At 48.7% G+C, this 14,405-nt stretch overlaps 1 protein-coding gene across 1 annotated transcript; it reads right to left on the reverse strand.

The window, feature by feature from the left end:
* Nucleotides 1-10,062: 10,062 nt before the first annotated feature.
* Nucleotides 10,063-13,418, reverse strand: BU24DRAFT_342928 (transcriptional activator xlnR; the record flags this gene model as incomplete). Its single annotated transcript, XM_033523338.1, has 6 exons — nt 10,063-10,209; nt 10,327-10,553; nt 10,605-11,166; nt 11,327-11,978; nt 12,069-12,975; nt 13,055-13,418. 6 exons carry the CDS (start codon nt 13,416-13,418, stop codon nt 10,063-10,065), a joined length of 2,859 nt encoding a protein of 952 aa, XP_033388357.1.
* Between the last annotated feature and the right edge of the window lie 987 nt (nt 13,419-14,405).

The following is a 14,405-nucleotide window of genomic DNA, read 5'->3' on the forward strand; positions in this document are numbered from 1 at the left end:
CGCATCCTTTAGAATCCATGATCTGGCACCCAGTCCATTGGAATAGTAGGCTGATATTGATCAGGGCTGCGGCAGCTTGAACGGCGTTGTCGTGCTGGGCATGGTCGAGAGTGTATTGCTGGCAACTTTGGTACACGAGATGCAAATCCAAAATGACCAGCTTAGTGCACTAGAAGCATAAGGATAATAGTCTGACTTGCTTGAAGCGGTGCTTGCGCTACTCGTACAAGTGCTTCCCTGTGGGTCAAACGTGTGAGATCCGGCAGGCAAGGATGGATTTAAAACCGCGATGATTCAACATGGTGCAGGTAAGACTTCTATTAAATCAAGTGCTATCAGTCCGCCTAAGTAGCTAAAAAGAAGCACAGATTTTAGCACCTTACGACTTACCTGGATATGTGAATTGGGACGCACTCGAACATATGGTTGGTAGGCTGAATGGTAGTTGGAGGTTCAAGGAAGCTCCGGAGCTGTAGTAAACAAAGTATATCAATGATAACACTCAGGCTCAGTAGGACGGTCAACTACAGGCAGGTCTGTCGAACTTTAGATTGAAAGAGAGAGAGGCACTTAGGACGTGACGTTATTGGGCCGTTAACAACTGCGGACATTCACATCTTGGGCCGCCTCGAAGTCACAACGATGTGCGACGCCACATTGACATTGGTGGATCAAAGTTCTGCCAAAACTTCAGCTGTATCTATTAAAGAAATTACAACCCAATGCAGCTCCTAAAATTATCTACAGATCGCCACCGCACAAGGGCGCCCTCCCCGTTGCGCGAAATCACCGTCGATAACGGCCAAGAAACAACAACGCGTAGCTCAGAACGGCCTTACTTACAATGCTCTGCGACCTCTAGATGATAGAAAAAATGTCAATTCAACTGTCGCTAAGGTTTACAGGAGGCAGTCAACTCAAATATTCTCAAAATGCACACTTCAAATCGGTCGGTATGTTGTAGCCTCGTAGGGGTCGATGGCTCGCCTAACGTAACGTTGTGTATGCGCTCGCGTTTGATTTGTGGAACAATGTTAATGCATGTGAGGCACACACACCTCCGAGGTTCGTTTGGGTTTCGGATGCCTGGAAAAAGCATGTGCATTTGACGAGGTGGCATAAAGGTAGCATGACTGCTCCTTTCTGGGGGGTTTTCACTTTCGCTTTCAATCCGATCATGTTCACGCCTGGAGAATTGGGTTGGTAGTGCATGGGATGCAAGGCATTATAAGCACAAAGTATGAAGAGGAGGAAGATGCGACAGATTAATGGTCGAAAGGGCTCTTGTTGGAAGAAATGTTTCTGAAGAGAAGGAAACGCAAAAGGCGTAAGAAGGGTGGATCCACTGTTGGCAGCAGTACAGAACAAGTGATCGAATGATGGCAAACCGAGGGCCCTTTCCATTGACATCGTAGTGCACATAACCCCGCGACATCGAAATGCCATAATGGGGGAGCCCTCGATAATGCTCATCATCACGATATTTCTCGAACCCAATACATAACGAGCTATTTCAAAAGTTGCAGATGGGCGTAGAACGAATTGGAGGTTCACCGGATGGATATCACTTCTTCCAAAGCAACTTGAAGGTATAAGGTCCAACCAAAGAGAAGGAGCACTATGGCGTTTTCACAGCAATGGGCTGCCTGTAAAGAGATAGGAAAATGAGCAACGACCAATTCACAATTGTTCCGACGTTCTTATCAACACCTACTTTCCCAAAACGCTGTTTTCTGTCGGCCCCAGACGGGATGGCTACTTAATGAACTGGCCAACATTTTATGTGCTTTCAAGAGGTGACAGTCTTTATGGCGATATGCCACCTAAATCCGTAAGCCCCATACATGTCGCGGTCTAATTACGTACCTACTTTTCGGCTACCTACCAGTTCCGCTATTGTCTATATACCGTCTTCGACCAAAGCTTCATCCATTGTACAGCCGCCAATCTTTCTCTGGAGTGAAGGGAATCAATTCATAAAGAGTTGGTACTATATAATATAAAAGACTTGATCTGGTCGTCGTTTCGCGAGTCGGGAATGATGGGCTGCAAAATATAACGACGAAGTCGACCATCTGTTTCGTATCTCGATTGGAAAAACATACTCGACGCAAATCACCAGTGTCCAGAAGAATTTCTCTGAAGTGCCTGCGAACTTTCTGTAAAGTACATATCGAAAGTGCATATCATGTCAGTTAGTAGTCTGGGATATCTACAAGCTAGCTCAGGACATTCTTGGGTTGTTTAGACACTGTGCAGGCCGTATGATTTGCGTCAAGCCCACATTCACGTCCTATGATGTGTAATCGTCGTAGTCTTTCGCTATCGGATGCGGATAGGAAACTCGTCTGCATGTCAATTGAAATGCGAGTTGGTCTATAAAATTCAATCTCTACGGGTTTTAACGCTTATGTCGTTTGGTACAATATGAATATTATCACTACATGAAATCAAGAAACCTAAAAAGACAACGACAATATTCTCACGATTATGTCTATAAACTATAGACTACACTACACTCATGACCAGAAAGAAAGAATATTAAAAACAATATAATTATAATCCTATCCCATTTAAAAAGTCAAACTTTACATCACTTCCACAGCCTTCGTATAAATAACATTTGCAACATTTCAAATCCCAAAATAGTGGCAAGATTCTTCTGGATATCTAGTTCCTAAGAACAAAAGTCAAGTTTGGTATCACATAGAGCAAAGAGTCTCAGGAATTCTCGTAACTATGACGGTATTCAATACTGGGCTGTTGAAATTAGAGCTCCACGAATACTTCAGCATACCATGACTGAGTATCAAGTTACATGCCAACAGGCGCGAAAACCCAGAAAACCATTTGATGTCCTAGTTGCGGGCATTCAGTAAACCAGATGGCATACTCGATCCATTAATGTGAAAGGCGATGGGGGAATCATTTGGTTGTAGCTAACTGCCTGCCATTACATTGTTCTCTCTTTTATCATTTCTATTTGGGTCTTTTACATGCAATTCTGAGCAAAACAGAAAAATGGAATGTCACGGATAGCAAATAATGTACTACAGCATGCCATTGAGAATAAATTATCTAATACTTTAAAGTTTTGCTGAGTACATAATTTTATTTCCCTTCGCTTGAAGAAACTCTGAAGAGAATTGCACCTATGATAATAGTCTAGCGGCTTTCGCCAAAACCCCTCCTCGAAACTTCTGCCTCTACGCTGTTCTAGATCAGTGTATTTTGGACACCGTCAGTCACCTTGGTGCTGTGTAGAACGATCCCTTGATTGTTTTCGCTTCAGCGACTTTGTTGAACAAGGGGAAGTACGGTGTCTCGACTATACAAGCAGTTTCTGTAGACAAAGAGAACCACAGCATCTCGCTTCAATCTCGACCTACACTTGAGTCGAGACTGATCGAGAAAGACTGTTCGTATTGCCCTACTAGGACCCCTGTTGATAGCTATACATGCAGTCCCAACAAAATTCAACCACTTCTTATCGATTCTTCACGTAACACTGACCAAATCGCCCAAGCGCGGAGAGTCTGGCGAGTGACAGCCACCAACATTGGCACTTTAAATCACTGTCTTATTTTGCCATCCCTTCAGGTGACAGTGGGTCCACATCTGCCACCTCAGAGTTGCTACTGCAGTTTCTGCTGGTTTGCACACGGCAGGTGACCGTTTTATTACCTTGACACTCACATATACCCCCCTGCATGTCTACAGATCAAAAACTGGATCCTTATATGTACGCCACTTAAGTCATTTGTACAAGTGGCGCAGGAACTGAAAGTTGTAATAGCTGCATATACGGACCGAAGAGAAATCTGCAGCTAAAGAAATTCAAAACGCGGAGAGCTATTGCATGGGAAACATGCTATAACTGACAGAAGTAGACCGGAGAGCCAGGGTCAACAAGTGCCGTGCAGAAGGGTCTGAGATCGTTCCCCGGGACTCGCAGGCTGCGCGAGCCCCTGCGCACATGGAGATATTGGCATCTCGTATGCCTTGCATGCAGCTTTGTGTGCAGTTTGCTGAAATCATAGTAGCCTTAGGTATGATTTACCCCAGCTCTTGCGCCGGCAGACCTATCTCCGCATTGGTCTGGTTGTTCCCTATACGTGCGTACACTAGGTTCGAAAAGGGACTTTGCGTCACTGTCGATACCATTCAAGGCGTCCGCGCCCCTTTTAACTTTGTGTAACTGTCGATCGTAGATGGATTCGGTCGGTCCTAGAAAAGCCACCGGACTAAAGAACCAGTGGATTTCGGAATATTAGGGACGTCTCCCGACACTGGCTTATTCTTACTACCTATCATGATCTGTGGTGGACTCAGCAGACGTTCATATTCGCATCCGGCTCTTGCGTCACTGCTTCACGGCATAATTCTTATTCTTTAGCATCAATACAAGCCGTTCCTCGAGCATCCCACTTGGCATCAACGGACGATTATTGCCGAAGGCCCCGGGCTCTCTATTCACATCCCCCGCAATCTCCAAGGTCAAGCACGGCCAATATCGATCAAGGTTGCGGGGTCATGCTTAGCAACTCAATCTGATAGATGAAGCGACACCAATGAAGGGGAATGCATGATGCGAAAAGCTTCTCGAACGTTTGACTTTCCTTTGGCCGATAGGCCCGGATATCCCTGATCCCAAACCGTTATCGTGATTGTGTTAAGAAAGGCATCGCAGATGCTATTCTACATCTGGTCGACAACGTTTGCGTTATGCGATCGGGCCGGTGGGAGCCGCTTGACTGAAGTGGCCAAGTATATACGTTGTACGTCTTCCGCAGCACACCTCTTCATGCGTTTCACAGGATTCGTCATTACCTACCTTGCCTACTATTACCACGGTGTCGCGAATATACCCCAGAAAAACTACAACCCACAACTGTCGACGCAGACTTTCATCAAGCGTTCTGGACCCTAATCATCTAATTCAGGCCTGCGAGAAGCCTGTCGATAATGAGGCTAGCAAGTCATAGAGGGACGGCTCGTTTGCTACGGAAGTCGCAGTGCCACGACTTGTGGTTCGACTTTTGCAGACAAGATGCGCCTTAGGAGCCACAACCGGCCGTGGTCAGCTCACCACTGCGGCAGAGGCTTTCAACGAGCATCGGAAGGATTGGGGCTCCCGTGTCTGGTCAAGATCATTTGTGGCCCTCGCCAATACCCGCCCGAAGATATCTCGAGCAAACAGTATTCTGATTATGCATTTTAAGCATACGCTTCGCGGCGCAGAGCCTACGCCGTACATTAATCACGGCTCCTCTCGAAATATGGCGCAGAATGTTCCACATTCTAACCTCTACTGGACTCTACGAGTGCAAACTAGTCTGATAATGTGGGCCATCATGATTGTTGAAAGATCTATGATCATCCAAACTACCAGGATATTCGGAGAGGACACTCAAAGCGATGCCATGTCCGAGAAGCGCGAACAATCCTGGCTCTGCTCGTTCATGAGAATCACCCGTAATCTCGATTGTTCATTGGCCCAAACTGAAAAGTCGCTTTTAACTCTCTACAAGTACACACATCGACATTTATGGCCTAGGGGGCGTCGGTACCCCTAGTAGACTGCCTGGTGCCATCCAGATAAGCGGAAGCAATGAAGTACCATGCAAGTACCAGGACTGCACAGACACGCCTGTCGTGATCGACCAAAGAAGGCGTACATTACGAGCAACAATGATCTCTTAGTCGCCAAATCTCACATGTAAATCCAAATCTCGCCCCTGTGTACTTCCACACCAGATCAGAAAGGGATTTTCTTGAGTTCGGCTTGTCCGAAAGTCCGATTTCGCAATGCGACCAAAAGGTCACAATCGTGGCTGTTCACTGTGTCTCGGGCATCTCGTTTCTGGATACCGATGTGGAGATCTATTTCTTCGCACTCGAGTCAATATCACGCACGTTTTCGACCAGTACGGCCTCCAAACATTGGCCTTCCAAAGTATACGAAAGCCTAGAAACGTCACTGCATAACGGTTTCCCTAGCTTCCGGAGTTCTTGAACAAAGTTTGGTGGTGGATCCACCAGATGTGTCAATGACCGTCTTCCGAACTCGAAGGTGAGTTGAAGACGCGACTCATGGGTTTGTTGACGTCGTTATTCGCGCTCCAATGGACAGCTCGCGCAACAACATGCCCATCTCTCTTAGACCTGCTTCCTAAGTACCAGGTAAGCAGCCTCATATGACGAAAGGTCCTCAACTGGAAGTTTGTTGGTGATCCTTTGCAGAAAAGGGGCCATACAACTCGCTTGCCTACAAAGAACACATAGCAGCATGTTGAGGTTACAATGATGCAATATCGAATGGAATACGTCTGAAAGCGAAGAGCTTTCTCTTCGGAACTCAGCAGTTCCTGCTGCATTGTTGAATTAGAAATTTGGGTCTGCCAATCCAACGCTGAGAGGACGGTAGGGTTGTCCTATAATAGAGGTCTGGTATAGCGGACCAAGCCCTTGTTTAGGCTAATGTTCTCTTCGCGCCCTTGAACGTCTAACCCATCAATTCATAACACAGACCACTGAGTACACTCCCCCCGCCCTGATTTACGACAATAGGCGAATCAGATGAAAGAACGGCTGAGCTGCATGGTACTTTCTAGGTACAAACATTCGTTTTGGTCGAGGTACCCATGACCCCTTGACCACGCAACTCGAGTACTGAGAGCTTTCCCCACAATGTTCAAGCGTAGATCCTGCAGTTCGCTTCTGCTTGCACTCGAATGGAGACACGCTAGGGGTGCTGGCGTCGCGTGCGCGAGCGTGTTCGCAGCCTTTTGTACTCCGTAGCTGCGATGTAAATCGAAACGGAGGGAAGCTCTCCACAGTCAAAGGTGCGGACCGTTTGCACATCTAATGCAAGCCTCTACGGAATCCTTCCTTGGATTACGCCTTTCGTATCTAGAGGATTCGCCGATGTCGCGCTCCTTCGAAATCCCTTCCATCGACATCGCAATCATCACGGCGCAGCACAATTCACTAGCCCTCGTACTGTAATAGCTTCGACCAGAAACGTGGACTAAGTTTCAATCAGTTGACACACTTCTAGAAGGCCGCTAACGGACCGGCTTTTGGGAGATCACTGACTCAATGGTCGTGTTCGTGCCGTGCTCTAGTCATGTAGCTCCCGCAAATACGGCTCGCAATTCCCAGGTTCGAAGCCAATCAGCATCGATTTCTATCGCCAGCATCATCATCTCTCAATGTTACTTTAAATCTTGCTTCCACCTGATATGAGCACAGTCCGCGGTGCATACATTGTGCATACCAGCTTACATGGGAGATCCGCGAGCAGGGTAGTGAAAAGCACATCCAACAAGTGTACACACATTCAAGCAATTATGCTCTTCCTACGTATATTCAGGTGCAGTATTCTCCGCGTGCATCCGTCCGTGCTGCCGCACAGCAAGACGAAGGATTGTGGGGTGGCATATTTCCAATCCAGGTTTGTCGCTGCCGCATCATATACGTTGATATTAAGCACTCAACATATTAACAAAGGACGATGAGTGAGTGTGGAGAAGGAATGTGGAGGCTTGCCTCGCAAATTATGTGGCAGATTAACTTGCTGGTAAGTCGTTCCTGGTCCACGTTCGGTAGCTGAAGGTACTGCCGTGTTACCATTGAATATGTGTTGACCTGGATTTCCCCTGCCTTGTGCATTGTGGAGGTCCTCAGTGATCGGAGCTTAGGGGAGGGATTCCGGTGGTGGCTGTACCACTTTCGTGCGTTCCCTCCTTTGATGTGGAGGCGTCGAACTTGCATCCAAGGTAGTTGCAGAAACAGACTGGGGACAAAGACAGCTACCTACGCCTGCTGTGGTGAGGTCGTAGTTGAGCACATTCGTAGTGGAGGGTGTCAGCAACCAAGTGCGGCGTGCTGAGACAATGGGCAACAAACAGTGCCACTGGTTCAGCCTCGACCAGTCAGCATGATTCTGTTCTACAGTGCCATCCATAGATGAATATGAGGAGCTTGTGCATGTACAGTTACAACGTGCAGAACGACAAGTCATGAGGGCAAGTACATACACCCAGCTCGGTGTCGCAGCGAAACCACCTTAGCCACAGATAGTTGGCTAGGAGTCCTGCGGAGAGGTGGAGAGAGCGACACGCGCAGAGCCTGGAAGCAGTAGCTGCAACGACGAGCATCATGGCCAAACCAAGTATCGATGTGAAAAGATCTGGGGTGCATGGGACAAACCAGTACTAGAGTGCTGTGTACAGTTGCCGTCTGCAGCTGTCGAGTTGTCGCTCACTTCCTCTAATTTCAATGACCTTCCATACATACATGAGCACACCCTCCAGGCAGCCCTGCCAAGTCTGGGATGTTCTTTGTCGGGCATGAGGAGAGCCAGCCAGTTGATCAGCGAAGTTGGAGGTGTGCTTGTCAATCGTTCTACCCTGTTCCTTGCAACGACCTTCATCCTGTAAGTGTAGCTCAACAACTTGATATTCTGAAACGCCGTGACGAGTTGCCTGGTATTTCGCACCTTCTGTAGGTAACCATGGAAGGCTTGTGTCCGGATTGTGTTGGCTGAATGCGAACTGTTTTGCATCTTGTTGTTGAAATCGCGAGGAAAAAGGGGTGGATTCGATGCTGCCGAAATATCTGGTAGCGAGCTCCATTCACGTTTGAAGTCTCCCAAGTACCAGAAAGTATACCACCCCGCTTCGTACAATATGCGTAGTCCATCACTCTATCTAGTGAGTCTCTATGCGCGTATCCCTAGGTCAGAACCCGCTTCTTCATTCGCCAAATCCGATATATCTCCGCCTCCTAAATGGGATCTTATACGTGATCGTACAAACAAATATCTCAATAGCACTAGTGACCATATAATAGTGATTTTTAATATTTTGAATCAATAAGACTATTCAACGAGAAGGTTGCTTCATATCGTTGAGCAATTATACGCTCAGATGAGATGAGTTGTTCTGTTAATGTACCACTACATGGTAAGCAATACTAGTTCTCCTGATTCAGGATGCCTGTACCTTGGGCATTTGCCTTTCCCGCACGGTGAGCCCTTGAGCCATCGTCCATCCCTCGCGCGCGCTTACTCCAAAGACTTTTCATAAAATTACTTTTCTCATTGTGCACAGGGTCGTCTGATACGATCTGGTTTTGTTGATAAGGGAGAATTAAAGTTTGACTGTGGATGATAGTCCCTCCGCCTGGTGGGCTGGGCTGAGGCGTGAGTTCGCTAAGGACGAGGGTTGGGCGCAATAGTTGATCTGAAACATATAGTAGGGGTATAGTACCATGATTAAATGAAACAAACAAGAGAAGGCAGCTCCATTCTCAGTGCAGGGCCACGACGAGTGCAGAAGGAGGTGGGGATACAGTTTCTGTTATTGACATGTATGTTGATAGCTTTAAACTTTTTGGGTGCTTTTGCCGCGGGCTAAGTATTACTCGCACCTTGCAGCCTACCTATACCATACGATCCTCTTAGAACAAGGATGAAAGTGGTCTCGACAATCGCTCTGCCGTCTTCCCCGTAGCAGCCACCCCGTTTCAACGGTCAGAAATAATGGTGTTGTTCAACCAAACTTTCTTCGACTCATGGCACCCTCGCTTACAAGGCCCTGGTACAACGGCAATACTTGTAATGGTGCGAAAAGAAGTAGATCGAAAAAAATGTGATAGATGCGCCTGTGAACCAGTTTTGACACAAGGGAAGCCAAACTTGCGCCGCCCATCCGTCCGAAGTAAAGAAGTAACTTGTTTGGTGCAAATGCCATGCGAAACAGTATATGTGGGAGCCAACCATCGTATCCTCTTGCGCCCCACACAAGGAGTTCAATGAACTGAGGAGCCCAACCATAACGCCGCCCAGCCAAACCCTAACTGTACTGACGTACACCCAACTAAAGAATCAAATAAATCAAGACATGGATCAAGAATGAAGAAAAGAAGAAGCATCATAACAAACAGGAAAGGAGATATACGTAACATCAAAATGTAACTTGAAGAGAAGAGGCGACCAGGATTCGATCAAGGTACCTGCTGGGGGTACGATGTGGTTACTTGGACGAACCATATCAATCACAGGGCTAGCCCTTGACCGTCACCTGACCACCGGTAGAGGGAGAGCATCTCTCTACGACGTTGTTGTGCAAATTCGGCATGCTCATCCATGCCTCTCCCACGCACTTGCTGCAAGGCAGAGCGCATGACTTTCCGGAAATTTCTCTGCAGTGTTTGGTTAGCATGAATATACTCATTTCGGGATGAAACGATGGGATCGGAAGGCTGTCGGAACGTTGTGGCGAGAGAAACATAGGCTCAATGCGGAAAATATCAACCTACTTGGTACTCGGTGTTGAGTGTGACGATGCAAGCTTCATGCGCGCGCACGATCGTCTCGCATGCCTTCACAACGTTGGGATTTGCCTCGCCTTGGAGCTTGTCGGCGATTAGCAGTAGAAGAAAACTACCTTGTAGCAGGTAGATTCCGAAGAAGAAGGGCATGAAACTGAGGTCAGGGTCATGTTCGAGGATCTCGTTGAGCGCTTCAGCAGCTGAGACTGCGTGACCTGGATTTTATTAGTGGATTTCTTAAGGTGGCGCGATTGTTGATCACATACCTGTTGCGTCGATGAAAGACTGGGACGAGATCCAAAGATCATTGTCGTCTAGAAGAGCGATTGGATCCCATTTACCATTCAGTAGAATGTGAAGCGTATGCATTAGATGAGTACCATACGCAACGACGATTCTCGCTCGCATCAGGGCCTCCTGCGCGCGCGAGGTCGTTGAATTGACAGATCGTGGTGTATCCGGATGCAGAGTTTCGTGCGCCTCCATGCTGGCCTCGTTAACGGCTCTTGCTCTTAATTGCTGTAGGGTGTCTCCATATGCATCCAGTTGCCGGGTGATCTCGGCTGCATGGTCGTCCCAGTCAGAGCCGTTGCGGAACTGTCCGAACCGAGGGTGCTTGCGCGCGTGATTGAGCTCGACGATTTCTCCGAGAATTGTCATCAGAGGTAGGAAGAAGGCGTATATGCTAAGTCCGGTGCACTCAAAAGGGGCGCCTCGTTGTCGGTGAAAAGGGGAGGTTGAATCTGAAAATGTCTGAGCGCAGTCCCCATTATAAAATTCACCTGCTTGCCATACGGAGTCATCGACAGGCTGCAAGAGGCCGTCACACTGCCGACAGAGTCAGAATGATACTCCGTATGTGTTGACCCCTTGACTACATGGAAAAGTGTGGGTAATGGCAGTGCCGTCGGAAAAGCACCGCAAAAAGACACCAAAAGGACCCCTTTTGGGATCAAGGCCAGGTAGAAAAATCGAGAAGTGTGCTTACCTCGATATCGAGTAAGGATAATGGTCTGTTGTAACAAAGCGCAAGATGCCTGTCCACTGCAAACAGGAGCCACCAAATGCGCCTGCGCTCCTCTCTTTGCTCCTCGGAAAGATCAATGGGACCATTCTGGCTGTTAGAGTGTTCCATATCAACTTCTCCAGGCACATCATCTTCCTGCTCGGGTGGTGGCGTCATCGGAACCTCCTTGCCCAACTTGAGTTCTCTGGCCAAAGACCAAGCGGCATTCCACCAGCGAAGGCTAGCAGCCTTGTACTCGCTCGCAGATATCACGATAGCCAGATGCATATAAGTAGCAACGTCATCCACACCACCAGGTGCACCTGGCAAACCATCGGTATCCTGCACCGCTGGCATACCAAAGTTACCAAGAGTAACACCGTTGACGGTCGAATTGCTAAAGGTGGGACTGGCATCCTGCGTATGCACTAGTGGCTTCAATAGACTGATCGTCAAATTGATCAGCTTCTCGGAAAGCTGGCTCCGGGCAGATGGAGAGGAGGCCAGATACGGCGATTCACTTGTGAGGCAGCCAATCCAGAGCATGGATGCTAGGAGTGCTGGGCTACACACGCGCGGGTTGTTCTGTCGCAGAAACGATCGTTTTCGGAAGACGTAACCAAGTACGTACGGACTATGCTAATGTGTCAGTGAACGGCGCCAGCATGTTGGATATCACTACCACGCAAGTGGCAGATGACTACTGTCACATCGATTGACCTACCTGACAGGTTGCATGAATGCTGAGCTTTGGCTTTGGAAATATAGCTCCAATAATTCACAAGCCAATTGTATGGGCATGATGTTCGTCAAGTGTGGGAGGAGTGGTGTCAATACTGGGTATCGAAGTTGCTGTTGTGCGTTCATCGCTTGTGGGTACATGTTCGCTGTAGTTGGTGACGGTATCGACAGCCAGCCTGGGGACCCAGACACAGGAGAATGGCCAATAAATCCCGGCATCTGTGATTCCTCGGTTGGTATCCTGAAAGCATTCGGCGGGGCTTGCGCACTCTGTGGACTCATCATTGAGTAAGGGCTGTCGGTGTACTCCGGCATTCCGTTAGATGGGATTATTGGATGCATGCCGTTTTGAATCATCGGGTGCGGGGATTGGTGCATCATGTTGCGATGAAAGTCGTCTATCGATGCATACTCTTGCATTGGATTGTGCATCGGCAGTCCTTGGGTCTGTATCCGTGGAGGCTGCATTGGGCCCATGCCATCGTTTGGAACGGACATCTGATGAACAGAATTCTCGGGTATGGCATCAATGTTGTTTAAGCTCATTGCTCGAGACATCGGTGCGACATTTTGGTACATAGGTGCACCTTCCATGCTGGCTGAAGCCATACTAGCGGAGCGACTTGGAGGGAGCTCGGGCAGTGGCCTCTGTTCCGTATGTTCCACGCCATTAGCAGAAACATCGGTCCTCTTTTGAGTCTCGTTGAATCCAGTGCTGTGAGACTGTGGGCTACCCGTGGTGGAATCGCCTGATGGGGCTGCGTTGCTATTCCCGCTGTTCGATCCTCCAGCGGCAGAGGCCGCTGCTGCTTGAGCAGCGGCGATCTCCTTTTTTGACTGCTTCCCACGCTTCTTGCGCTCTCGTACATACTCGCATGTCAGACCGAATTCTATATGTGTGATTAGTGTCATTTCTTTCAACAGGGCTGGGTGTGTCCAGTTCACTTGCTGACACTGGGAGAGAAGTACCTAAACAATGAGCGCAAGGCGCTTTGCCGTCGCACTTGGTTCTCAATTGGTTGCATTGATCACAGGCACGACTGATACGTCGTCGCACCGGGCCAGATGCGGAAGGGTTTCGGCCGGATCTTTCGTGAAGCATAGCACTTCGCTGGTCCCGCGGAGCGATAGGGCCTGTGGGGTACGGCATGCGATGAGGCTTGACCATGGCTTTACCATTTGGAAGAACATGTCGATTCTGATGAAATTGCAGAGCAGCATACTGAGAAGTATGTGCCAATGTATCCAAGGGAGAATGCATATGTTGTGCGGCGAGATGTTGGTGTTGATCGACCATGTTGCCCGGAGGCATATTGTACTGATAGGAAAGCATGTTGCTAGCGTCCTTTGGGGCCGTAGCCGCAATTACACTCTTAGAGACAACAGGGAGGGCGATCCAGTATGTCGACAACGAACAGAGCGTATTGTCGAATGTTGTATGTGGAGATAGGTATGATATTGTGTTGGGGTGGATTGAGAGGAAGGGTGTTGATGAAGTCTGGTAGTCTCTCAAGTAGGGTGGGTATCGAGAACAAATGTAGGCTGGCTGGCGGCTGCGCGTGCCTGACTACAATATAGCTGCCGGCCGATGTGCTCTCCGTCTTAAGAGACCTCTTAGAGGTCGCGGGGTATAGCACAGTTTTACTGTTGCTTGGAGGTTGCAGGGTGGTCAATACCGGTGGAAGTCCCTTCTCCGGGTCCAGTTGCGTCGCGCGTCAGATAGTCTGTCTCTGGGCCACATGGACTGCATCCATCTGCTGCAAACGAGATGGGCAGCACAGCACGAAGGGAAGGGCTCGCTGTACAAGACAAGGTCGACATCTCAAAAGGTGTTCTGTGCGCTGCCCCCGTTCCCCATCCCTCCCCTTCAGACCATGGACCATAGTACCCATACCTCGCAGTAGTAGACCCTCAGCATTCACCCCGGTAGGGGCCGGGGGGACCTGGCTGCAACAACGCTTTCACGTTGAGCACAGTCCACAAGGCCGCAGGATCGTCGGTGCCGCGAGCTTGAACGGATGCACCCTCAAATGCTCGCCGCGGGTTAGGCCCGCAATCAAAAAGATATTGACTGATCGTGCGATCCTTGACCCTATATGCGACCGTGTTAAGGCAGAGGCGCGTACCGATGCCGCTCGAACAAGTACCTCGTTAGTACTCCCCCGTACCTAACAAATCCACCATACCACCATGAGGTCCGCTGCCGTTGACAGGCCTGGTCGATCAGGAAACGAGATGCATCGTGATTGGCGTCCATAACACACATCTCGTGCAACCACCATCAGAACGCCAGCTGATGGCACGGGACCATATGCTGTCT

The sequence above is a fragment of the Aaosphaeria arxii genome (assembly GCF_010015735.1).
Source record: "Aaosphaeria arxii CBS 175.79 unplaced genomic scaffold BU24scaffold_2, whole genome shotgun sequence".
In the NCBI taxonomy this organism is placed as follows: domain Eukaryota; kingdom Fungi; phylum Ascomycota; class Dothideomycetes; order Pleosporales; genus Aaosphaeria; species Aaosphaeria arxii.